This window comes from Anas platyrhynchos, chromosome 8, assembly GCF_047663525.1.
Source record: "Anas platyrhynchos isolate ZD024472 breed Pekin duck chromosome 8, IASCAAS_PekinDuck_T2T, whole genome shotgun sequence".
In the NCBI taxonomy this organism is placed as follows: domain Eukaryota; kingdom Metazoa; phylum Chordata; class Aves; order Anseriformes; family Anatidae; genus Anas; species Anas platyrhynchos.
The window spans coordinates 17,724,724-17,750,651 of NC_092594.1; the positions used below are offsets into that span (position 1 = coordinate 17,724,724).

General features: G+C 56.3%; 1 protein-coding gene across 3 annotated transcripts in view; it reads right to left on the reverse strand.

Annotated features, from left to right (window-relative positions):
- Positions 1-25,561, reverse strand: part of PBX1 (PBX homeobox 1) — a 110,656-nt gene extending 85,095 nt beyond the window's left edge. The window contains exons 1-2 of one of the 3 annotated variants that reach the window (XM_027463507.3): positions 24,657-25,561; positions 22,092-22,165 (exon numbers count right to left, since the gene is read on the reverse strand). In XM_027463507.3, the coding sequence (XP_027319308.1) occupies positions 22,092-22,165; positions 24,657-24,847 (265 nt within the window). In that variant the 5' untranslated portion in view covers positions 24,848-25,561. The remainder of the gene's footprint in view (positions 1-22,091; positions 22,166-24,656) is intronic. The other 2 variants (XM_038182664.2, XM_027463510.3) reach the window with 2 other exon arrangements.
- Between the last annotated feature and the right edge of the window lie 367 nt (positions 25,562-25,928).

The window sequence follows — 25,928 nt, forward strand, 5'->3', positions numbered from 1 at the left end:
GCTTGATTGGGGGCTGATTTAACTGAGCAACACAGCAGATTTAACTAACTGAAGCAAAGAGCCTCAAACAACAACAAATCCATTCAAATCCTGAAACCATTTCGCTTTTAATCACCTGCAGTGCGCTCGCCACAGCAAACACTGCCCTCATCCAGTGCGTCTTTCGTGCCACCAGGGCTCGGCTGGTCCTGTCACCGGGCAATTGCCGGCTGCAGGGAAGCCCCATGTGCCATCCTCTGGGCTTTGACCCCGTGTTTGAGTTCAGAAGTTGCTAGCCTGCTCTACCCAAATCCCCACCTCAAGATCTGCCTCCTCAATCCTCCTCAGCCCCCTGAACGTGACCACAACCACCTGGGGGGGTCGCAGAGGCATCCCCATCTCTGTCGGTGCGGCAGAACGACCTCGGTGGGTCTTCCCCCTTCTCACACCGTGCAAGCCTCACGGATCTCACCGGGTTGTTCAGCGAAGGGCAGAAGGCCCTTCCACAGCACCTCCGCCTCCTCCAGCCAGCCTGGCACGAGGCGGTCCGTGCTCTGGATGCGTTCCTCTGGGAGAGCACAGCACAATCCTGCTTTGGTAGGAAGGCACCAACGCTCCTGCAAGACCTGGGAGGCTGGAGAGGAACCAGATGCAGTCATTTCTTATTTTTCTTTGGGAAGAGGCCTTGCAGCCCAGCAGAGGCCGTGCCTGGAAGGAACATGAAGGAAACTCCAGCGCTGACAAGGCCGTTGCTCATCCCTGCCACAGGCAGCACCGCGCTGCGTAAAGGCCACACGTTCACCACAGCTCCGTGCGCTCCTGGAGCGCATCCAGGCCTCAAACGCTATCGGGGAAGCTCTCGTCTGGATCAGATAGCGGACACAGACAAGAGCTGCCCCCTAAAAACCTCAACAACAGCTTCACCACGCCGGCACGCTGCGGGAAGACCACAGCGACGTCCCTGAGGGACGGGAGGCCACGCGCTGCCAGGGGCTCGCTCGGGGCGCTTCGCCCACCAGCCTTCTACCCGAACGCCTCGTCTGGAAAACACATGATGGAAAGCCCCACTTATTTTTATTTATTCTTTTTTTTTTTTGCCCGTTCCTCGCTGGGTGAGCACGGGGACCCTGTCCTCAGCCCCCAGCCCCGCCGGGGGCGCAGCGGGCACGCGGCGAGAGGCCGGCCGGCCTCCCCACAATCAGCTTCGTGTGTTTATTTGCCTTTTTGCAGCACTTTAGCGGTGCTGGGGGGAGGCAGAGAGAGAGGGGGACAAACCGCTGGAAGGCCAGGCCCGCGCATCGGCCTCCGAAGGGACTGAAAGCGAGGGGGGAGGAGAGGGGAGCTCTCCTTTCCAAAGAGCTTTCAATAGGAAACAGATGTTGAGGGCCCAAGCAGCGAGAGCAAGGCGCTGCAGCGGGCTTCCCTGGCTCCGCGCTCCCGCCAGGATCTATTTTCATTAAAATATTTCACTTCAAACACGAGGCGAGGGGCAGGGGGAGCGGGGAAGGGCCCCGGGGTTAGGTGCGCGTTACCTCTGCGCGGGGCCCGGTTTGGAGACCCCATCCCGTACCCCCCCGGCCCAGGCTCCCTCCCTCCACCGGGGCTCGACATAAATTCTGCTGACCTTGAGTGAAAAATGGCCTCGTTTCGGTACTGAAAAATAACATTACATCATGGAGCCCGTGTCAGGTTCTATAAATGCCCCCTTTCCTCCCTCCCTCCCCCAAAGCGAGGGGGATGTAACCCAACACTATGAAAACACCAGCCCTGGAGAAGAAAAGGGGCCATTGTTGCGGACCGTCAGCTCCCCAGCTCCTGCCTTAAGTGAAGAAAGATCTCCCAAAATGTTAGGCTGGGAGGTGCAGGCTCCAGGCTCTCTCCCCCCTCAGCCCCTTTTCTTCCCCGTCCCCACCTTCCAAATCCCTGCCATAAAAGCAAAGGCTGCTGCTGAGCGCGGGATCGATCCGCAGCTCCCTCCTCCCCAGACCCCTCAAAGGTCAGCCCAGGGGAAAATCGGCGTGCCAGGAGGGCGGGCAGCCAAGCAGCACTTGGGGTTAGGAGCCCAGCCTCAATTCAGCCGGGATGAGTCAATGCACCGGGCTCCAGAAGCTCCCTCCAGGTGAAAATCCAGCCTGGCTTTCTTCCTAAGGGAAGCAGATTTCCTTGCAGGGGTGGGAGGCAGGACAGAGAACCCACACCCAGCCCAGGAGGGAGAAATATGGGAACACCAGGACCCCAAACCCAAAGGGGGGGACTGTCGGGGGCTCCACCACCTGAGCACTCCCAGCCCCGAGCCCGTGCGCCCCGTGGCAGAGGCTGCTCATCCCGCAGGGCCTTCTCCAGGCGGATGCACGAGGCGGCGAGGAGGAAATCAGGGCCTGTAGGATCTCATCAACAGCATTAGCAATGCGCAGCCCTGCGCTCCCCGAGGCTACGGGTACACTCCAGCTCATCCTGCGCCTGCTCGCGGGCAGCCCCCAGCTGCTCCCTGGCCCAGGGCAGCCTGGATGGGCTCCGGCTGAGGTCTCTCTGCTCGGGGAGGGATGGATGCGTGGCAAGGCAGGCTGTGCCACTCGCCCCGGGGCCAGGATGCCTGCTCCGACCTGCTTTATTTACTCAGAGAGGAGCTGTGCGAGCCTGAGGCCCTGCAGGCTTCCAGGAATGAGGGAGGTGCAAGAGGAGCGAGCCCCCTTGGTGCGGCCATGGGGTGCTTTTTGCCTCCTGCACCTCCCTGCCGTGTTTTCCTCCACTAGGAGCTGGCCATCGGCCCCGGCCCTGGTCCTACAGATCAGCACCACGCCTGGGCAGGCGGAGATGTTCACATCACACCCCTCGCGCCGGGTGCTGGAGGAGAAAACCCCTCCGGGAGCAGCCTGGTGGTTGTTCACCGCCCTGGTGAAGCAGCTGATCCCAACCCAAGGAGCGAAGCGTGCCGTGCCCAAACCCTGTGCGTGTCCCAGCGTTTTCGTGGCGCATCTGCCCGTGGAAACGCTCGCCGGGAGCCAGCCCCAGAGCCCGGGGAGCGTCGGGGAAAGCAGCAGCAGGCTGCGACCTCGGGGCCGCGCACCGGGTCGAGAGGAAATGGAGGAGAATACCCAGCTCGCCCCAGGCCCTCGGCTCTCCGATGTATTTTCTCATTAACGTGTAATACGGTTTTATTGTCTCAAACAATGTCTGTTTTCGATCAGTTCCTTTATCCCAGACACCGCCGCTCCGAGAGACCCAGACCAGATGGTTCGTATTGCAGGAGGCTTCCCGCTCTTCCCCTCCTCCCGTCCCCGCCGCCACCCGCCCGGTAATTCCTTACAAATTCCTGGAATGCCTGCGCCCTGCCGAAAAACCAGCCGCGGGGAAGGAGGCGTGGGTCCCCAACGAGGGGCTGGGGACCCCAGCCCGTCCCCACGCGCTGCTCGTGCCGGGCAGGTCCCCGACGGAGAGCGGCGGCTCCCGCCTGTCGTCTCCTCCACGGGGCTGCCAGCAAGTGGCTTGCACCCGAAATTTGAGATCCGTACGCCCCCTCCTCAGCCCAGGGAGGGGTGTTGGATGTGGGGAGGTGTGTGCCCCCCTGCTGCTGCCCCCAGCCCCACAGGCAGCGCCAGCACGGGGGATACAGGAGGATGTGTGCCCACCCTGTGCCAAGCGCTGCCCACGCCACCACTTTTCACCTGTGTTTTCCAGCATCTGGCCCAAGCTGGCAGCTGGATGCGGGGCTGCTGCTGCTCCTCCTCGGCTCGCTTCGCCCTTCCCAAAAGCCAGGGGCTGATCCGAACCTCGGCCAAAGCAAAGGGAAGGCTCCCACAGGCTCCCTGCAGCCTGTGCTACGCCTGCCTCGAGCCCGGGGCCTCATTGCCTCCCTCGCCCACTACCCAGCCAGCCTTGCATGTGGCTCGAGCCCACCACAAAACACATCTTTGAGGTCCTGCCATCCTCTGAGCAGCCTTACGAGCCTATTCCCCGGCCCCAAGCAGCACAGGCAGGAGCCCCGCGGAACAAAGCCCAGCTCCGGCCCCGAGCGAGAGCAGCAGGGGGAAATAAGGGATGCTGAAAGCGATCGTTCAGCCTGGAACGAGGCCAGGAGACTAGTGTTAACACCCTTAAAGATGGGAAGAGTGCCACCAGAGCATGGATAATCCCATCTGGGAAAAACCTGAGGCCGGTGGAAAAGGATGGCACCTTCCCCAAGGCCCTCAGCCACCGCTCCAGCACTGGCTGCAGGGTCCCAAGGGTTCCCTGATCCTACAGATCTTGTCCTGTCTCCAGGAGCCCCGTACAAGCAGGGTTTTCTCAACATTTCCCAGCCGAGCTGTGGCAGGGGCATCACACAACGGGGACGATCAGGAGGTGAGATGGTCCTGGAGGAAAAGGAGAGCGCCCAAACCAACGGCCCCAAAGCTCTGGGCCCAGGGGAGGGAGCGAAGGGGAAGCGCAGCCCCCCGGCGCCCAGACCAGAGCGTGCCAAGGGCGAGCTGGCGCTCCCTTCCCCAGGGTTGAGCTGCCAAAATGCAGCACAGGCTCCTCAGAGACCTGCTGAACAGACGGGGTAACCGCGCCGAGTTCGACTGAATTTTCACGACGCTGACACAAGGCAACCACCCTGCCAAGTTTCCACAGCGCTTCCAGAGCCGGGGGGATGCCAGAGCCTCAGAGGCACCTCCAAAATCTCACTCGCACAGCAAGAAGGACGCCTCCTTTTCCTCTCCGTCTCCTTTTTTTTTTTTTTGCCGAGCCACTCGGCTCATTTTAGCGCGCGCTGCACCAAATCTGCCTCCACCTGGAGAAACTTCAGGCCGCACGGCGAGAGTCCTGCCAAGTTCTGAGCGATGAAAAAAAATAAAATAAAATAAGGGGGTGGGAGGCTGGTGGCAAGAAGCTTTAACCTGCGGGATCTCCAGGCACGTTCTGTCCACCAACACCCTTCCCACAAGCAGCGATGGAAGAAATCCTTCTCGTGGGGTCAGGAGGCAAGGAGCTGAAGGGGAGGAGATGTTTGGTTTCCACCTGAGAAGCCCACATGTAGGGGAAAAACCCACACAGGCCAGAACTGAGGGGTCTGGGGAACCCCCAGGTGCTGAAATAGGCAAGGAAAGGGGCAGGGGACACGTAAGCTACGTGCCCTTGGTAAGGTGAAACACGCTGGAAATACGTGAAAGGAGGGAGGGGGGCACGGAGGCATTTTGGTGGCACAGCAAATATCACCTGCCGCCTTTTGGCATCCCCAGCGCTCCACTCTGGCTCCTTCCAGAAAGAAAACTGGAAAGAAAAGGAATTGAAACAACAGAAAAAAAAGGCCCACAGCAGCAGGAAAGAGTGAGCAAGCTGAAACCTGATACCCTGAAACGCCGGCCTCGGTGTCTGGCTTTTCTTACCGGCTCAGCCGACCTGTACGTGCCAGCCTGGGAACTCGTAATGGTTCCACTACCAGAACTTCATTAACTTTTTATACACTCGGCCGCTAATTTATAATCATTAGCGGACAAACAGCCAACAATTACACAGGCAACACGTTAAGAAGGAAGAGAGCCTAAAGAAGAAGCGGCGACGGGGACGTGCCCCGGGAGGGACCGCGCGTCCCCAGCCCCGTCCCCGTCCCGAGAGCGCTCACGGGGCAGGAATGTGACGCACGCAGCGGGCAGAGACAGGGCGACCTCTCCCAAGATTTACTGGCACCACGTTTCGCAAGCTGTAATTAAGGCGCTCGGCAGCAGGAAGGCAAACGGCGCAGGTGAGCACAGGGAGGGGAAGAGATCTCAGCAGGCCTTTTGTCTCCCAAATAAAACGCCACCGCTGAAGGGAGGAGGAGCGCCTGCGTGCCACTTTAGGACCTTCTGGGGCGAGCACGCCAGGCCCCGCTTCGCAGATGAACGTGAAACGTGTCCCTGGCACCCAGAGGGATGTCTGCAAGCACACGGATCCAGCAGTGCTGCATCCACCTTGGGGATGGGAGAGCGGGGAAGAGTTTCTCAGAGATCTGCAGGCTCCAAAGCGCAACTCCACCAATGCTGCCCTCCAAGCACCCAGCCGGAGCAGGGCAGGACAGGCCGGCTGCTTTCTCCCCTCCGCTCCTCGCAGCTACAAGATGTGCAGAGCCAGCAGGGTGACCCAAAATCAGCACACAGCCCAGCCCACTCACCTGCCCCATGCCAGGCGGGCAAGCCCGTGCCTCTGAGAGACGTAAGCTTCCTGCAGAACTGGTCTCAGACACCACGCACACCCTGCAGAGCCTCTGCTTGGGCAGCTGCGAGCATCCAGCTGCTAGAAATGCAGCGTGGCTTTTCCCCTTCCACCCCTGCATCTGCAAGCTGAGGAGCCCACGTCGAACATGCAGGGGTTTGGGGTTTTATTTATCCGGCCCCCAGAGCTGGACACGGCTCTGCCAGACCCTGCACTGCTTTATGGCAGCTGAGATACCGAAACTCAGCTGTAAAAGCTGCCACCAACATCCCCGTTTCTCATGTGGTGAGCTCCCTTCCCTCCCCAGCAGCTCGACAACCACACGAGCTCCCAAAAAATCTCCTCACCCCGAAGCGCAGCTCAGGGCAATTTAGGGGACCGGGTGGTGCAGCTAATTCAGATGGAAATTCAGGTCCCTAATCCCACCTGGGACAGCCCCACAAGTGATCCTGGCACCTCCAAACACCACCAAGCTTTAGGAAAGCCTCTCCGTGACCGACTGCAGGTCAGAAGAGAAGTGGAGACTGCTTGTGCAAACTTCACCTTTCCCATCTCATCTCCCTTCAGCAGCTTGGGGCTTTGGCGACCGAGTGTTTGAACTCAGCTTCTCCACTCCTCATATCTCCTGAATAAATGCAAAAAAAAAACACCCAACCTGCACCTGAGCAAAACAAAACTAATCAAAAGCAGCTTTGCTGTCCCAATTTTGACAGGGAATCGTCCAAATACCTGTTCTTTCCTGACTTCTCCCCCCCACAGCATCTCTTTACAGCTCTATTTGTCATGAGGGCTTTTGCAATATGAAACCGAAGCCAAATTTCAGAGAAAGGCTTTTAATAAAAAAAAAAATAAAGGCGAGGGCTTAATTTCACCAATGTAAACATGAGGCGTTCCCATCTCTTTTTCTGCTTCCCAAAAGCAAAGCACGAGGAGCTTTCTTCACTGAAAGACGTTGGGCAATCGGGCTGCACAAACCCACACAGCATTCCTGTCGCCCCGAATCGGCATTATTATTTCTTCTCCTCCTCAAGACCTTTTAATTTGGAGGGGTGGGGGGGAAAGAAAAACGAATTCCTCCTGCCTAAGGGAGCAGAGATGACTGCAATGCCTCCGAGGCCAGCAGGGAAAGCCCCCAACGCACACGGGGTGCCACGCAAAACCCGTGCTGCCCCCCTCCCGGGCACATTTGGACACAAACCCCTTGGGATTTTGGTGTTCATGTCCCCAAGAGTAGTGGCACAACTGCTGGGGCCAGCTCCAGCTTTCCAGAAAGCACGCAGGGGAGAGAAGGAGGGGGAGGCCCCACGCCCCCACCCTTGCCAAGGCTGGCCCCAAACGCTGCCAAAAACCCTCCCGGGAGGGGGCTCCGCATCCCCGGCACCCCCCGTCCCCCTCCCAGCCTCTCCTCCTCCCCTCAAGCCGCTCTCGGGGCCCGTCCTGCAGAACAATCTCGCTGCAGGCAGCTTTTGTAAGCCTCCAGCCCCAAAAGAAAAATGATGGGTTTGAACTCTTAACCCCGCCCCAGAAAAGGCTGGAATTAAAAGGGGTTTATGACTAAGTATGCAGATGGGAATACTGTAATAACAACAGGCGAAATGTTTGCCCAGCAGTTCTGGGCTCGTTCGGGAGGAAGGGAGAGCGGGGCCGGGCGGCTGCTGGCCGGAGGATGACGCCACGGAGAAAGAATTCAGCGCCTGGGAGGGAGGCAGGGAGGGAAGGGAGGCTGCTGATAAACGCTGGGGCAGAGGCGGGGAGGCAGCCAGAGCTCCCCCGAACCCCTAAATCCCCCTGACCATGGGACACCCCCACACACAGACTCCTCCTGCTAAGGGGGAGCCTGCAAGTACAGAGCTTGGTAAATCTTGGGCACTAAGGGTAGTGAGAAGGTGGAAAACCCTAAGTGCCTGGGTCACCTCGGAGAGTGTTTTCAGGCTCCCTTCCCCTCCTAACGCACCACACAAAGCCCAAAAGCAGGGAGCTCAGGCTCCAGGAGACTTCAACCTCGGCCACCGTGCCCTGCTGGTTGCTGAGTGTTCCTGCATGCGGGGAGATGCAGCTCCTCCACCACCACCGCCTGCACCCGGCACACAGCAGCCTTTGGAGCCAGCTCAGGTCACCCAGAGCATCCTCCCTCGCACAGCCGGGCACGGAGTTTGCCCACACGGGGGATATTTGTGTCTCCGTGCCTCTGGAGTGGCTCCAGAGCAGCCAAGCCCCCAGCCCTGCCTCGTGCCTCGTCCCCGGAGCTCGCTCCAGGTAACGGGGGAGGCTGCAGCCACGCGGCCGTGCCGGAACAGCCGCGCACACAACGCCAGGACATCACCAGAAATCAGCACGGGTGGGGAAAAGAGAAAAAAAATAGAGGGTCACAGCTTTGCCCTTGGCAAGTGGCAATGGAAACTTTCACCTCGGAGCACTGGAGCTTCAAGTATTCACGCGTGGTCCCCCGGCGGCTTGTACCTGGTGTACTGGGATCCAGCCGAGGCACCTGGCAGCTCAATGAGGTAGACGAGCACTAGCAGGCAAATCGAACGGTGCCGTTCCCTCCCTGCCAGCCTGAGCTGGACGTCCTGAGCCTCCCAAATGTCCCCCAAGGAAGCAGCCCTCCTCCTGTGCCTCGGGCAGAAAGGAGCAAGGCAGGATGCCAGTTGCCCAGGTGAACCATGCTGCCCTGTGCCACTAACCCCACCGCCCCGCACGTCCCAGCGGGTGCCACCCAGCGCCCAGAGGGGAGCTCTGAAGCCAGGCGAGGTGAAGGATCAAGCCAGGGAATGGAAATGGAAAGGCACCGGGACCATGCATCCCTTGATCCCTTGAGAAAAGCGCCCTGTTCCAGCGCAGGGGCGATGCAGCGCGATGCACAGCCTCACTGAGCACATCCCTGAAGATGCCACCAGAGAGGGCAATGCCCAGGGCCCTTTTGCCAAGGAAAACCTCATCCCCAGAGCCCCTCGTTGGCAGCCTCCATCCCTCCCAAGGCACAAATGTCCCTGATCCCAAGCAGCCCTTAGCCCCTTCCTTCCCCGGGAGGCACACCCAGCGCTAACCACCGAGGCTAACCCTATCCGGTCCTCCTTCCCCGCGTCTATTGTCGCTAGAAATTTATCTGGCTCCTGCCAAAAAACCATACCGCACCTCCCCTCTGCCCTTTGAAGTAAAAGCAGCTCTGCTTTTTACCCGGGGAGGGGGGAAGTGTATTTTTTCTTTTTTTTTTTTTTTTTTTTTTAAAAAAAAGGTGAGCCCCCACCCAGCCGGGACCGCTCCACTGCTCCTCCCCAGCGCAGGACGTTCGCACAGCCCCGTCCCGTCAGCCCGCCTGTGGCATTTGATTCCTGTCTGTCACTAAGTGATGAGGACAAAGGGTGAGGAGTCAGGAAAAGGTCTGAGCCACTTTGTTCATCGTCTGGATACGAACTTTGGATGAACTCCGTGGGGAAAGAGAAAAGCCGCATGGAGCAGGACGCACGGAGCATAGCTCTCTCTCCTCAAAAAAAAAAAAGAGTTTTGAACAAGGGGAAGGGGTGGGAGGGAAGGGAGAGGAGAGCATTCCCCATCCCCATGGCGGCAGGCAGTCCTGAGAGCTCCCTGCTCCGAGGAGACAGAAGGATATTCAAACCAGCTTCCCAGGAGGCATGTTCAATAAAGCAGGATGCCAGCGCAGCCTTTTCTGAAACAAATCTGTTAGCGGCGGGCCAGGGGCCAGCCACAAGGGCTTGCTTTTTAAAGCAACCAAACGGGAATTTCCTAATAAAAATATATATATTTATTTTTTTTTTTAAAGCCCTATCGTGGAAAGGTTAAAGGAAAGCCTGCTGGCAGAGCAACGAGATGCATCTTACAGGAAAACGAAGCACAGCACGGGACGGGGACCTTTGGGATACGTCGAGGGCCACAGAGCCTAAAGCATGCGGGTGCCCCCAGCACCAGCCAGGGGAATCGAGTGCCCACAGCACGGTTACAAGAGGCAAACGGCCTCAGAGCCAGGGGCAGAGGTCTGCCACCGCTGTCCCTGTGGCCACGAGGCCTGCTGAGAAGGGAGGATGCTCGCCCTCCCCGTGCCAACCTCGGGGACCTGGAAAAGCCACCGCAGGGCGCGCTCGGCTCCTTCGCGTCGTGCTGCTCCTCGGAGCAAAGCCAAACCAGTCTGCAACTGGAAAGCCCTGTGGCAGCTTTGCAAATGCTACTTAAATCAGTCCCTCCCGGGCTGTCAGTGATGGCAGCGAAGCCACAATAAATTTTCTTCTGAGCAGCTCTCAGCTAGCGGCTCTGACGCCCCTGGGCGCAGAGGGGAGGTGTGCTGTCCCCCCGCGGCACGGGAGGCCGGCTGGGGGATCACAGCAAGGGGCAGCCACGGCACAGACCGGGCTCAGCATCGAGTGGGGAGAAGCAAAGCCCCTCTGCAAGATGTGCCAAGCATTGGAGGAAAGTTATTGCGGCTGTACGTGCGGTTCTGCAGTGCCTGAGAGGGGAAAGGTGCCCAGCACAAGCCAACCCACCACGCTGCATCTGTAACCGAGCCCAGCACAGCACCTGAAAGCAATCCTGAAAGGGATCCAGGAGGTCGCCCTGCATCTCTCTTCTCCCTGCTCCCCACCAGCAAACAGCAAAATGACTCCATACCTAACAGCCCCACCTGGTACCCGACCAAAACAGCCCCGTGAGCCAGAGCAGCAAAGCCATGGAAAGCAAGGGAGAGGCACAGCAGCACGCAGGGAACACGCTCCCCATCAAAATGGGAGTTTTATTCCTTGTGGTTTTACTCCTTGTCCCAGCACAGGACACAGGGAGCTGCAGAAATAAGCAGGGAGCTGCTGATTCCAGCTCTGGTCTGGCCTCTCTGCTCGGGAAGGTGACTGCTCATCCAGGCAGGATGGGGCAGACAGTGCCCCTGGACTCTGGAAGTGGAGGGGATCAAAGGCTCGAGTTCATCTTCCCGAAGCTCTGTACAGCTCCAGCACTCCCACAGATCTGCCAGGGTCCTCCCCCTGCCACCAGGCTCCACCGTGTCCCCGAGGAGCACACGCTGGGAGGTAACTCGAGCATCTGGGAGGCGCTGCCCAGGCCCTCTGACAGGGAAACTTTGATCTGCTCCAGGCGCTGCCAGTCCCGAGGGGCTGCCTCTAAATTACACCGCAGTGTGCCAGGACAAATGGACTCCACTGAGACAACGTGCTTCGGAGGAGCCTGCTCCGCTGCTCGCTCCGGGAAGGCTGAGAAGTTCCTCTGACAGCGGCCCTGGATCCTCAAGCAATGGGCTCCAGGCAGGGAGAACTTCATAGGAGAAGGGGAAGCTGGACAGGAGGCCCTGGCCGCTTATCCCCTTTGCTGAAGGTGGCAGCTCAGGGAGGAGATGCCGCTGCTGCTGGATCCAGGGCTATTTTTGGACCAGCAAACAGCAGGAAACCAAAGGGGGCTGGGGGAAAGAGGGAAGAGAAGGTGAAAGAACCCAAATCTGCTTTATCACTGCCTGAAACCCAAGGAGACTGATGAACGCAGGGAGCCCCCGTGCCCCTTCCCTTCCGAAGCCTCGTCTCGTCTGCTTCCTAAATCTGATTCCCATTTGTCTCCTTACGCTTCTCATTTGGTCTTCATTTAGGGCTCCTCCGCGCTCCTGCTGGAGCTGCGGGACCCAGCGGGGCACGGCCGGCCCTCCAACAGCCCCGTCACAGAAAAGGGACGACTCCAAGGAAAGGAATTATTCAGAAATTACTCTCATGGAGCTCCTTTCTCACACAAACCGCAGGGCCCTCTCCGAATTGTGCAGTTCCTGGCTCAGCCGGGCTCTGCCTATGGCCGCACGCCCCGACAGGCCCGCGGAGCCGCCCCGAAGGCCGGGCCCAGCTCCCTGCGACCATTTACCTCACGGTTCCTACAAAACCTCCGGCAACTCGCTCCAGATCCACACCTCAACAGATCTGGACCTCCAGCTCCCCTCCCCAAGCCAGAACAGTTCAATATTCCTCTCACAAATGCCAAAAATAAGTTAGAAACGGGGCCTTTAGGGCTTGAAGCACGGTGTTGCAGCCCCCCCGGTGTTTGCGACTGCTGTTGGCCCATAGAGCATCCGACCAAGCTTCACTGAGGGATGTTCCCAAGGCCTAACCAAACACCACAAAAAAAGAAATCCCATGCCTCCATCAGCCTGGACTTCGCCACCAACCTGCTGCACAGCACCGGCCTCGGGTGCATTACAAGCTCCAGGACTTCCCATACCACCATCTCTCTGTATTTTATCATATTCCACATTCTCTGCGGCTTTTTCCAGGTAAACAACCCCCGTTTGCCCTTGGGATAGTCTTCCTAAACCTCTACCACTACCATATACTGGTGTAAGCATCATCCCTGTCCCCCTCGCCCCACCCCAAGAGCCCACGAGGCAGCACCACACCATTTTCTGGACCCAAATCCCTCAAACCAAGCAGGACCCTGGGGGCAGCACGAGTACCAGCACACCCTATAAAGCTTTTTTCCCCCCTTCTGCTAACACCCAGGCAGAGGACATGGTGCCTAACAGCTGCTCACACCGCTGCCTTCTGCCAATAAAGCAGAAAGGAGAAAAAAAGAAAAAAGATCTCTTTTACCCCCATGACCTTCTCCACCATATCCCCCAACCCCTCCAAAGATTAAGCAGCCCAGGTGAGCAAATGTTACCGAATGCCCTTGCCAGGAAGAAAAGTAAATTCCAGGCAAGCGGGGAAATGCCAGCGGCAGTCAGAGCCCACGATGTGCAAATAGCAGCCGGGGACCTTCGGGAGAGGAGCAGCCCCAGCCCAGGCGCTCCTACCGATAATCCTGCGTGGGGCACGTCCGCCCCTGGGAAGGATGCTGGTTTGACTATTTCAGGGAAAAAAGAAAAAAAAAAAAAAGCCCTGGAACGTTTGTTATCGCGCTAAATGACCTTTTCAGCCACTTGGGGACAGAATTGCACCGGGGCTTCAGAAGGAGCTGATGCCAGGCGCTGCTCGCTCCTGCTCCCACGCGGGCAGAGACCCGGGGAAAAGGGGCGATGCTTCGTTTTTCTGAGGCTTTTCGGAGGCTCTGCACCTCCTGAAGCAGTGTCTGCAAACCGAGCACCCACATTCGTGTGACGAAGTTAAGGAACGGCCTCTCTGGAAAATCCTGCATGAAGTACAAAGGAGGAAGCAGCACGCTAAGAGCTTGCTGAGCAAAGCGCTTCAGACTGCTTCATTTCACAGCGCTGAAAGCGTAAATCAGGGAATTGCTCCTCGGATTTTTCTCCATTAGCCAAGTATCTTGCGACTCCCATTCCCATCACCGATACCGATCAGCACTTCACATCTGCTGACCATATCTAACAGCCAGGATTTTCCAGGGGAATAATACATGCACCGAAAACACCATTCCTGCCACCTGCTCCCCCACACACGCAACTGCATTGGGAGCAGGGATGCGCAGGCTCCTCGGCCTTAGCAGGAGCCGCATAACAAAACTCAGCAGCCAGGAGCTTGCCAGACCCGAGTCCGAAATAAGTCAGAGCACTCCTTTGAAAGCAAGGGTAATAAACCCTTCAAAACCCCACCTCCATGAGGGTGGTGGAGGGTTTCCCACTGCCCGTAACTTGCTCCCACAAGAGCAAACGCCGCACTGAACGAGGCTGTTAGGCTGAAAGCACAGGTTTCACACAAAACCTACCGGGAGCAGGTTGTGTCCCAAGCCAGCACCTCGGGATCGATCACTAAAAAGTTCCAACTCATTTCTTTTAACCTGTGGCCCGGGCCTTTTGTCTGGAGATCTGCAATCCGCGCCACATAAATCACAAATTAAAAAAAAAAAAGGCAGGACGGAGTTAATACAATGCAACCTTTTAACATCAGAGCCTGCTCGAGTTAAAAGCTGAATTCAGAGCTTAAACCTGGAGGCCGATCCATCCAGAGGCACAGGCAGCAGGCGCCAGGTATTGTATCATTCTTAATGTTTCACCAGAGGATCACGGCGCACGAAAAAAAAAAGAAGGATGTGTGTAAACACGGCAGCGCACACCCACAAGCAGCTTGGGTTTTGAAACATTAATGTTGAAATTAGAAAGGCACGTTTCGGAGAGTTATAGGCAGCTTCGCTTTCGCTTTAGCTCCAGCCTTGTAAATATCAAATGTCAAAAGGAAATGGGCGCGCTGAATTAGAAAGAAAGGAGCCCCGCGCTGCGGAAACGTGCGCGGGATCGGGACCGCCGGGGTTGGGGAAGGAGCAGGCAGGAACAATGCCCACTTAGCCACTGGAACGGTATTTCTGCCGCTTAACCTGCCACTGCTAATTTTGCTAATCGACATCACTCTGGAATTTGAAAATGTTATCCAACCAGGAGAGAAACTTGATTTTCCTCTTCGAGTAACAAGGACGGGCAGGCCGGCCAGGCTAGGCCAAATGGTTGGTTACAAAACGCCGCGTGGGAAACCGAAAAGGAGCTGCAGGAGCAAGGAACTCAGTTCCTGGGTTTGGACTCGGACGAGGAACAAAACCAGTGGCGGAGTCAGGCTGATCCCACTGGCAGAGGCAGCTCTGTTTGTTTTTCCATCAGGGCTGGAGGAAAATCGCAAAGTTATCATTGCAGATTATTGCGACTCCTCGCAGCACTGCCTGTTCTGAGGGTTTCCAATTTATCGGTGCGTTATTTAAAAAAAAAAAAAAAAAAGAGGGTGGGAAACAGCCCTTCAGCTTAAGGCAAGGAAAAAGGCTATTTTGGGGACGGCTTCTCCTATAAATAAGAGGCCGTGTGAGCTGGACACGCTGGGCAAGGAGAGGACAGCGAGGAGGCACTGCTCTCCCAGGTTATCGGAGGGGATTTCTGTGATCTGCAGCAGCAAGCTCCCGAAACGCCGCGGTGCAGAGACAGCAAACAGCTCCATGAGGTGCGGGGAGCCGAGCAGGGCGCTTCCCCGGCATGGGGCTGCCAGGGGAAGGAGCTGGGAGAGCATAAATCTGTATGCGGAGGTTTTCCCAGCCAAGTGATTGCCTGGGTGCCTCCCTCCATTCCCCAGCTCCGTGCACCAGGCCTGAAGAAAGCTATTAAGGGCCAGGGAAGGGAGATTAGCAACTGCCGATGGAAACCGCAGAGAAAAAGGGGACTGCAGGGAGGGGAGCGAGACCCAGGACCCCGAAGACCCCAACACACCCCCTTCCTTGGCACAGAGCTGGCCGCAGGACCGCGTGCCTCAGGACCACATTGTTCCAGCTTGAAAAAAAAATAAATATCACAAGGGCAGGGCTCACGAACAAGGCCAAGAGATTTAATTCCTCAGTGCTTTTTTTTTTTTTTTTAATGCCTGACGTAGGAGCGAACCAATTCCAGCCCCGGCGATCCCCCTACAGCAGCAGGGAGCAGCCCCACGTTCCCCCACCCCGACAGCACACAGCTCCCCTGGCCTGGCGGCTCCACTCTTCAATGTATTCAGCCCGCAGCCTCCTCAGGCCACGGCTTTCTGTAATTTATACCTATCCTGCCCGCCACCTCGTGTTATTTCAGCCAGCAGATCGCCGGGGGATGTGGTGCCTCCAAGGCAGACTGCTCAGGGCTCCGAGCCCAGCCCTTCAAACCACTGGTTCTGGTCCCGAGCACGGTTCCCTGCAGATATTCCCCAAAAACAACAACATAAGGGGGGGAATTACACCAAAAAAAGCCCAAGCTCTCTGCCTCCAGAGCACACCGGTGAGGGGATGCCATGCGGAGCACCACACGGTGATCCAGACCCCAAATAGGGTGCACAGCCTGGGGTTCGGTATGGGTTGATGTATCGGGGCCTCACACAACCTGGTTATGTCTGGCCAGCGTGTGCTGCTCCCGACTGGCAGTGAAGAGGCCAGAGAGTGCCCACAAACAGCTTCAGGCTGACCGACCCGAGCCTGGGGACGTTTGGGGAAAGCAGAGGACGCAGAGCGAGGCTGGGGAGGGCCGGGGTTGATTAGATTCCGGGCTGCCCCGTGCAAATGGGGCCGTATTGATCTGGCCTGCAAACACCTGGCTGGGAATAAAAGCAGCCCCTGAGCGTACAGAAGCTGCTATAGATTATTAACCAGATCCACCGCTGTAAATCACATTACCTCCTTCAAAAGGCCGGCCCAGGACCCAGTTCCCTCGTTAGGTGCTGCACAGGCAGCAAAGCACACATCCCTGCCGCGCCTGGGAGCGTTACTGCTGGCACCCAGAGGCCCAAGGATTCAGCACAGAAGCATGAAGCCCTCCAGGAACAGCCTGCCTGGGGGGCCACGGCCTTGCTGCCCTCCCTGCAAGCCCCAAAACCAGGCCCAGCACACGGCCTCGGCCCCCCCAGTGCCCAGAGCACGTAGCTTGGGCTCTCCCACGCCCCAAAGCGCCCCAACTCCGGGCACAGGAAGGAACAAAACAGCAAAACGCTTAATGGAGCTTTAAAAAAAATATATCAAAGTCCTTTGCAGAGCTTCATTAGCAGAACATTACGGCTCCTGATTAAAGGAAGGACAGGGAAACGAGGTGCTGCACCAGCAGCAGAGCAGCTCTCCCGAATTTCTCCGCTCTCCCCGCCAAGATCCCCGGCTCTGATTCAGCAGAAGCAGGACCGGCGGCGCAGCCCAGCGCATCTCCCTGCAAACAAACCCATTTACATTGAAACCACCACCCCGCTCCCCGAAAGAATTGCTGCATGCAGTAATTTCCCTGTGACAGGCAAAAAATAAATAAATAAATAAACCCTGATGAAATTGTCTCGGAGTTTCTCCGCGTTTTGTTTACAGCTGCTGCCCTCAACGCCAGGGCCGGCACCGAGGAATAAATCCCACATTTGAGACCGTTTAGGAAAAGCTCTGCTCGCGGACAGCCAGCGCTCGGAGGGGGAAATCCCTTCGCAGGTCTCAAATGAGGGAACTAGAGCCGTTTTCCCCGGAGAAATTTAGGCCTGAAAGATCTTCCGAGTTCCTCGTTTGGAGCTACACGGCCCGGTAACGAGATCTCGGTCCCTGGGCCAAGACCACTCACAGGGAAGGGGAGAGAAGCCCGTGGTGACGGGGAGGACACACAACACGTCCCTGACAGCAGCTAGTTGTGCCCACACCTGGTTCACACGGGTATTTTGGCTGCTCTAGCCCCCCAGGAGCTGTGCGAGCTCATCCATCCTCACCAGCCGTCTCTGAAGGGGTTCAGCCTGCAAACAAATAGGGCAGGGGGCTGCCGCAGCCCCAGGAAAGTTTATTCAACAGCAAGTACCCCAAAATAAACAAGGACTCGCAGCGGGGTCACAGGGACCCCACAGAACGGGGGTTGCTGCCCCGTAACCCTCTGGACTGGGGTCCCTCCAGGGTGGCTGCTTTCCATCCCTCCCAGAGGTGGCTGCTCTTTTTGCACGGCACAGCCCTCCCCCTCGAGCCAACATCTCCCAGACACCGTCCTCCCTTGCAGACCCATCCCTGCCTCGCAGCCTCCTGCACGTTTTCCCTTCCCTCCTTTCCCTCCGAGCCAGCAGCTTTCTGGAAGTAATTTAATCGTGAGCTGCACAGAGGTTTCCCCGCGCAGCAGCGGCCGCCAGCAGAGGCCCTGCTCTCAGCAGAGCCCACAGGGAAGAGAAGACGACGAAACGGGGAAGAGAAGATGATGAAACGGGGATGAGCAGACGATGAAATGTTTTGCTTTCCCCTCCGAAAGCAGCCAGGCACCCAGCAGACCCCGCACCGACAGACCCGCTGCCCACCCGGCTGGCGAGGAGAAGCATCACCTCTCCCTCCAAAGCTGGAAAAAAAAGGGAAAAAAAAAAAAAAATCAAACCCTTTGAAGGGCAGGCAGGCGATGCTGGACTTCCCGGAGCAGAGCAGGGCCCCTGATCCTTCGGTGCAGGAGCTGCAGCACTTTCATTATTGGCTTTGCAGACAGAATTAAGCCGGAGGTGCAGCACCGCGCTGCGATCCAAACCTGGGGGGGCTTAACCCCCCCCCAGCAGCTTGGGAAACCTCCGTGGAAATGCAGGAGAAAAGGAGGGCAGGGTCTGAGATTGTACCAGAGTGTTGGGGAGGGGAGGAAAAGCCCGATGCTGCATCCTGCCCCACCACAAACTTCATCCTGCAGGAACTGCCCCGCGCCTGCAGCCCCGCTCGGGGCACCACGGCTGCCCCCATTCCCTCCTTTGGGGATGGAGGGGGAGGAAGAAAGAAACCCCATAACGTAATTGCTATATTAAAGAGAAACGGCAGGCAAGAATAATAAGAGAGGTGTCAGGAGTGAAATACAGTAACAGACATTAAAAAAAAAAAAAAAGACTACAGTTCTGTGATGGGGGTGTTAATTGAACACAGAGCTGGAGAGAACAAAGGGGTGTTAAGGAAGAAAAGAAGGGGGGGAAAAAAAAATCCTGCCTCCTCCAAAGATCTGATTTGAGTTAAGTTTGGTGAAGATAATGCACGGGGAAAGGTAACGAAGAGGCACCTTATATAGCTATTATGTTCTAAAATTAAAGAAATAAACCCATTATTCAACAACAAGCGCGGGGCTAATCAGCGCTGCCTATAAATATTCCGCTCCCTAAATTCCCTCGATTGGTCGTGGGCAGGTTTTTCTTTTAAACCCCAAACCCTTCGGCACAGAGGGGCCGAGATAATCAAAAGGGGGGGGATTTCAACCAAGAAGTCAGGGCCTTTTTAAGCAGTCCCGCCGCCCTCACCTCCCCCAAAAGAGCCGAGAAAGTGAAAGGATGGGAAAAGCTCTTAAGGAGGAGGAATGAGATTAAAGGGCCATATATCCTGTGCTCAGCCTCTCCCCGCCCGGCCCCACTGATGCAGGGGAGCTGGGAAGGGCTCCCAGCTGAACCAGGCGCTGCTGCCTTTTGACAGCAGATATTTTCCAGTTTGCCATCCAAGGACCCCACGTCCGCGATGCTTTGCCTGGTTCCTCTGCTTAGCTATTCCGCTCAGGCAGGGAACAGCAGGAAAAAAAAAAAAAAGGAGAAAAAAAAAAAAGAAAAAACAAGGGAAAAAAAAAAAGGATGTAAATATGGAGCCCCTACCCCTGCCTTCAAACTTTTTCTAAATCAGCAACGCCGTTTCCGATTTCGATCCCTCTCGACAGAGGAATCGGTTGCATTTAGGGCAACAATGCCTCCTCTTCCCATAATTATTCCAAAAAGCCAGGCAGCCATCTGAAGGCAGTCCCTGCTCCTTCGCTCGCAACAAAGCAGCCAACAGCAAGTGGAAGCACACCGAGCGGACAACTTCAACAGATATTGAAGCAGCAATTTTTTGTTTCCTCCACGCTCCCACCTGGACCAAACCTCCCAACTTTGACTACTCCTAAACAAACATCACCCCAAAACATCACTCCAGACTGCAGACAAAAGGAACGGACGGATCCCAAGCAGGGAGCTTTATAAAACTACGCTTAGAAATGCTTTAAAAGAATCGAAAAGCCCAGGTGCAGCAGGGAACCCTTTGGCCAAGAAAGCCGACCTCTTTTCCGAAGAACTTTATGGACACTTTGGGTTTGCTCAGACAATGTTAACGCGATGAAATATTAGCCATAATGTTGCGAGAGGCGGTGGTAAAGTCTCCATAAGGCTCTGGAGTCACTTAAATCAGGCAGCGGGTAACTGAATGCACATTTCTGCACATCATAACGCCGGGGAGGGGGGGGGGACACGGTGACCACGAGCAGCCAGCGGGATGTCAGGCGACGGCTCGCACAAGAAAAACCCACCACACACATAAAAAAAAGGCTGGGAAGCAAAATGGGGAGGCTGGGGGGGGAGAACTCGGCTCAACTTGGCTGCGCAGACCTGCCCGCAACCCCGGGTTTCTCAGCCCCAGCAAACCCAGGGCTGCCCTCCTGCTGCAGCCGGGCCCACCTGGTAATGGCAAATAAATAGAAAAAAAATAAATAAATTGCCATCTGGCCCTTTGCTCGCTCACAAAGTGTGACTTTTGGGGCTGCAGCTGGGGGAAAGGGGAGGAGGAGTTTTAATTTGCACAGCACAAATAAGGCACCGCATCCGAGGGCAGGCAACCCAGGCTCCAAAAGCCACCTCGGCTCAACCTCTTCAGGCTTCTCTGCGCAGCTGTATCCAAGTAACCCAGGCACAACACCAACAAATAACACATTTCAAAAGGCTAAAGCAGCCCCAGCCCACACCTGAGCATCCTCTGTTTCCACGAGCACTCTCCAGCCTGCCACCAGGCATCAGCTCACAGCTGCAGCATCCCCGTTAGCACGTCGCCTGCATCCACCGCCGGGGCTGGTCCTGGATTCCCCACCCCAAAACTTTGTGTCTGTGCTATCAAAAGCGAGCTGGGATTCATCGGCGACCCTGCCAGAGCACCAGCAGCACACAACGGCAGCACAGACAAACGTTGCCTTTGGCTAGCACCAAATCAAAGCAGGAGGGAAGAGGGAAAGGAACTTGAGGGCTCCTTTTTTGGGGGTGGGCGCACAGCAAAAGCCTGTAAAAACAGCTCAAACCCTGCACCACCTCCTCCTTACACCATGCAAACTCTAAGAGGGTCCGTGCAGAACCCATGGCACGGCATTTAGGAACCCACCCGACGCCTGACTTCTCGGGGAGGTCGGACAGCACGGCCTTAAGGACTCCGAGCGCTGCATGCCACCGTAGGTGCTTTGTCTAGGCTACAAGCTGCACAAACACCGTTTAACAATAGGCCCCCTTAGTCGTTTTATATATATTGCAGGAGTCAAGTAATTGTATTTCCTATCACCTGCTCGCACCACGCGGCTTTATATATATTTAAGAGGAAAAAAAAAAAAAAAAAGTAAGGCCCAGATTCAGGTTTCCGAAAGCTGTTCCCCTTTTATGTGTAACTATCAATGTATATCAACGGGGTGTGCAATCATATTTATTGTCACTTTCATTCATGTCATGCCCTTGCTTATATGGTTTAGATATGAATTATTGACTGTTACGGTCCTTGTTGTAAGAGGGGAGGCTGGGGGGGGGGAGAAGTCAAGTACTTCGCAGGCTGCTAAACCAAGGCAGCTGGATCAGCACGGGGAACCTCTGAGCACCTCCGATGGGCTCGGAAAGGCAGAGGCAAGTCACCCCCCCGTGCTGAATTTCCATCATTTCCCCCAATTGGAAAAAAAGAAAAAAAAAAGGGGGAAAAAAAGAAAAAAAAGAGATTCCAGCAAATAAATAAATAAGTGGTGCATGTTGCTAAATGTCCTTTCCTGAGCATCTGTTGTTTAAGATCACCCTTGATTGATGACTGCTATTTTTTAATTGTTGCTTTTAAAATTTAAATGCCCCCCTGGGATGTGTTATAAGTGTGTTAGTACATGGTAGGAGGTCTGGAAAGTGGGAAACGGCAGAGCCAACGCTCTCATGTCATTAGCTTCTTTAGAAGCCTGAGAACACCCCATGTCATAAAACAACAGTACCTTAAAGTAACTAACAATCTAATATATTGCTTTCACTAAAGGCAGCTGACAACTTGCTCTTATGCGAGCTAGCCCGGATGATTGGCAGACAAGAGCATTTTAACCCTTTCTTTAAAAAAAAAAAAAAAAATACAAAGTAAGACACCTTTAGGTTTACCAAACCAGGAGCAGCAGTAAAATTGCGCAATTGCATTTTGTTTTTCTCCCCGCACACTCCCTAGGCAGGATTATTTTTTTTAAACAGTGCCACATTTTTCAAGAAAAAACTAGAGTAAGAGAGAAATGAGAAATGGCAAGGTTTTTCTTTTTTTTTTTTTCCTTCTCTCCCCCCAGAAAACAAGAAATAACGAGCGGCCATACAATAGAAATTAAACCACAGCATTTTCCCTTGCAGACACAAACCACATCATGCGAGTCCAGTGCCAGAAGCATTAAATACCAGCGAGTTATTTCTCCCCACTTAAACACTCCTACACACGGGCGGGGGGGTGGGGGGGGGCACAAACTTTGTGGCATAATACCTTCAAAGAGCAGAAATCAAAAATAAATAAAAGCAGCAGAAGGAACAGCACTGATTTCCTACCTGTTTTCTCTTTGATTTCACACAAGACATTAAAAAGGGCTGGCTTCATCCTGTGGCAGTTTAAAGCATGTTTCCTGGGGAGAGAAGAAAAGGGGGGAGGTTAGGACGTCGCTGCAGCTGGGGAGAACTTCCCAAAATTCACATCAGCCCTGCTGAGCGTGGGGGGTGGATTTTGGCCAGGGTTGGGAGCCCACCAGCCCCCGGGCCCAGCCGCTGCCGTCCCCGTCGGAGCTTGAGGGACGCGAGCAGCGGTGCCGCCAGCAGCTAACAGAGAGCAGATAAATGACACCAATTTGGGAATCGCTTGGAATTAGGATTTGCCACCGAGCGGCTCTCACGGCCACGAAGTGCAAGGCAGGCTGTGTTCGCCGAGCCAGAGCCAGGGCTGGGAAGGCAAGCGTGGTGTAACTCATTCAAACACACACAGCCGAGCAGCGCGGGGCTCCCTCCGTCTCCCACCTCCGATATTAAACCCAGCCATGTGTTTCATTCAGCTCGTTCTGTGAGGCAGAGGGGAAAGGAAAAAAAAAAAAATGCCCCCCCTTTTTTTTCCCTAGGCTGGCAACATCCTCTGCTTCGAGCTGTCAATTCGGGGGATTTCAGCGCCCAACTTGGAGTGCAGAAACGCACAGCCACAGGCACGCGCGCATATGGAGGAATAAATCCATCTCCCTGCCTTCCTGCTACACTTCTTGCATACAGCCAGCCTATTTGCAGGTGTGAAGATTTAATTCTTTACAATTGGGATAGTAAATGCATTTAAAAAAAGCACAGCCAGATGCTTCTGGGAAGTGGGAGGCATCCTGCTCGCTGCCTTTCTTTTCGGTGGTGGTTTCATAGCTGACCAGTCTCCCGTGGGTTTAGAGGAAAGGAGAGATTTTAAGGGGGGGGTGGTTTGAATCGGCTGGCTTTAAAACCCACCGTGTGCCCGCTGAGGCAGGATTTCTTTCTTTTTCCTTAGCCCGTACGATCATTTTGCCACGGGTTCGGTCGTATAAAGGGCTGTTCCTATCAGGCGCCAGTTACGGGATTTCTGTTTACCAACCGAAATTACACGCCAAGACGATGTGAACATCTGGCAAACATTCACACTACTTACCCCACCACCCACAACATGTTAAAAAGATTTATCTCTCTGATGAAGCCTCTCAAAGGTATATGCCCTCGCCGAACCACAGCGGCCCCTTATCAGCACACCCAGATGGGTGCAGACATCGGGGTGGACACAAATCACGGCCGTGCGCTGCAGGGGCCCTCTTACAGATAATACTGGCACTTTGCATCTTCCCAAAACTTTAAAAAATAATAATAATAATAAGGAGCGAAACGTCCACGCAAACAGCAGGATGGATGCAGGAAATGCAAAGCCAAACACCACTGATAAATGCTGTGCGTTTGGCAGCGCAGGGAAAAGAAAAAGGAGAAAAAAGAAAAGTACTGCGAGGAAGCAGCTGAAATAGCCAAAACCATATTGCCTTCTCCTCGCTCTGCTCTGGCTGGGGCTTGCTGGTGTGATTAAGCACCCCAAATTACCCTCGCAGGATCACGCACCAGCCCCACAACTTTCAGGAGGGAGACCCCCTCGCTTCCCCGCGTTGGGCCGGGAGGAAAGCGCATTGTGAGCCGCTCTGCCCCTGCACGAGGACTAGAAAAAATCAAAATAAAATTAAAAAAGGACGGCCCAAACGCTCTCGCCAAGCCCAGGAGGCGAGCAGGGGGTTTGGGGGACACTTTTTCCCCCCTGGAAGTTGGCGTGCCGCGGGGCTGTGGGACGGTGCCTGCGTTTTTCCAGGAACAATGTACTCGAGCAATCCTCCCCGGCCACCAGCACGGATGCCAGGGGGAACGGCACCACCACCAGCAGGAGAAATTTCAAGGGTGCCCCCCGGATGATTCTGGGTTGACTTTCTTAGCGTTAGGCTTCGAAAGGCGCTTTGGGGTGGGAGATTTTGAATTGGGAGAATTTTCCCCCCTCCCCTAACTTTTGCTGGGCGCGCTCTGCTCCGAGCCGAGGGCGCTTCGGCTGCTGCGTTTCGCAGCCTTATTTTTTTTTAATAATTACTTCTGCAATTAAAAATAATAATAATTAAAAAATATATAAAAAAGGATCTATGCAACGCTTTCTGAGCACAAAAGCACGGCCTGAAAAACAGCGGGAGGAGGGCCCCAGCGGTGGGACCCGCAGCTCCTGCAGGATCCAGAGGGGATCCGGAGGGGATCCGGAGGGGATCCACTCCTCGCCCGCTCCAGGACGGCTCCTCAAAGCCCCGAAACTGCCCCAAAGTTGCCTAGAGGGGGGGGGCAGCCCTTAGGGCTCCGAACAATGCCCGGAGCCGCCCCCCCCCCCCGGCCCCGATCTCCCCCGGCAGGGCTCGGAGCAGGGCTAAGGGGGGGGGGGCTCCGGGGCTGCCCCCCGGCGGCCAACAAAGGGCGAGCCGGGGGCGCACAAAAGGCGGCGGCAGAGCTGCTGGGCGCCCAAACTTCCCCGGCACCTGCCCCCAAATTATCCCGGCTGTGTGTCCGTGTGTGTGTGTATCCATGTGTCCCCCCCCCGGCGAGCCTCACCTGGCCTGCGCTTCGTCCAAACTCTGGTCGGTGATGGTCATGATCTGCTGTAAGATGTCTCCGATGTCCTGCTTCCTGCCTGCCTCCCCCTCCGCCCCGCCTGGTCCATCCTGCATGTGCTGGGACAGGCCCGGGTGCCCGGGCATCCCCACCCCGCCGTGCGTGTGCATCAGCCGCGGCTGCTCGTCCATCTCCGGCCCCGCCGCCTGGGCTCGGCTCCTCGCTCGCTTTGCTTCTTCTTCTTCTTCTTCTTTTGCTTCGTGTCTTCCCCCCCCACCTCCCTGCACACACTCCTCCTCCTCCTCCTCTTCCTCTTCGCGCTGCTTTTTTTTTTTTTTTATTGTTATTGATCCTTCAGGCTTCCAGCTCGGCGGCGGGGAGGAGAAAAAAAAAAATAGAAAAAAATTTAAAAATTTAAAAAAAAAAAAAAAAGGAGAGAGAGGAGAGGGAAGAAAGGGGGGAAAAAAAATCCCTTCGGCTGCTGGAGGAGGAGGAGGAGGAGGAGGAGGGAGGGAAGGAGGGAGGGAGGGAAGGAGGGGGGGTTCCGGGGAAGGGAGGGGAAACGGCGGCGACTCCAAAAGGGGGCGGCGGGGCAGGAGCCGCTCCGGAGTCACTCCGGATCCCAGCGGGGCGCTGTCAGCGCCGGAGCCAGGCGGGCTCCAAACTTTGCCCCCTTTTTATTTTTATTTTTTTTAATTTTTTTCTTCCCTTCCTCCGGGCCGGGCTCGGGGCTGCGTGGCCGCCGGCAGCGCTGAGGTGGGCGGCAGCGGGGGCTGCCCCCTCCCCGGCCGGGCCTCCGCGCACCGCAGCCCCCCCCGGCCCCGGCCCTCGCCGCCTGCTTTTGTTCGGCTCCGGACTCCTCAAAGTGGCACGGAGGAACCCGAGGAGGAGGAGGAGGAGGGAGAAGGAGGAGGAGGAGGAGGAGGGGAGGAAGGGGCCGCCGCTGCTCCCCGCCCCCCCGGCCCCATTGGCGGCTGCGGAGGGAAGGCCCGGCCCCGCCGCCCGCACCGCCCCCCCGTCAATCTCCGGGTTCAGAGGTGGGCCGGGGGCCGCGCCCCGCCCGCGCCTTAAAGCGCCCACGGCCTTCCTCCTCCTCCTCCTCCTCCTCCTCCTCCTCCTCCTCCTTCTCCTTTCTTCTCCTGGCTTTGCCTGGAGGCGCTCAGCCGGCGGCTGAGATCCTCCCCGGAACGCCACAGCGAACCCACACGGCCCCTGAGGGGGCTCACGGCGCCCCTCACCTCACCTCATCCCCGTGAGGCAGAGCTGTCCCTA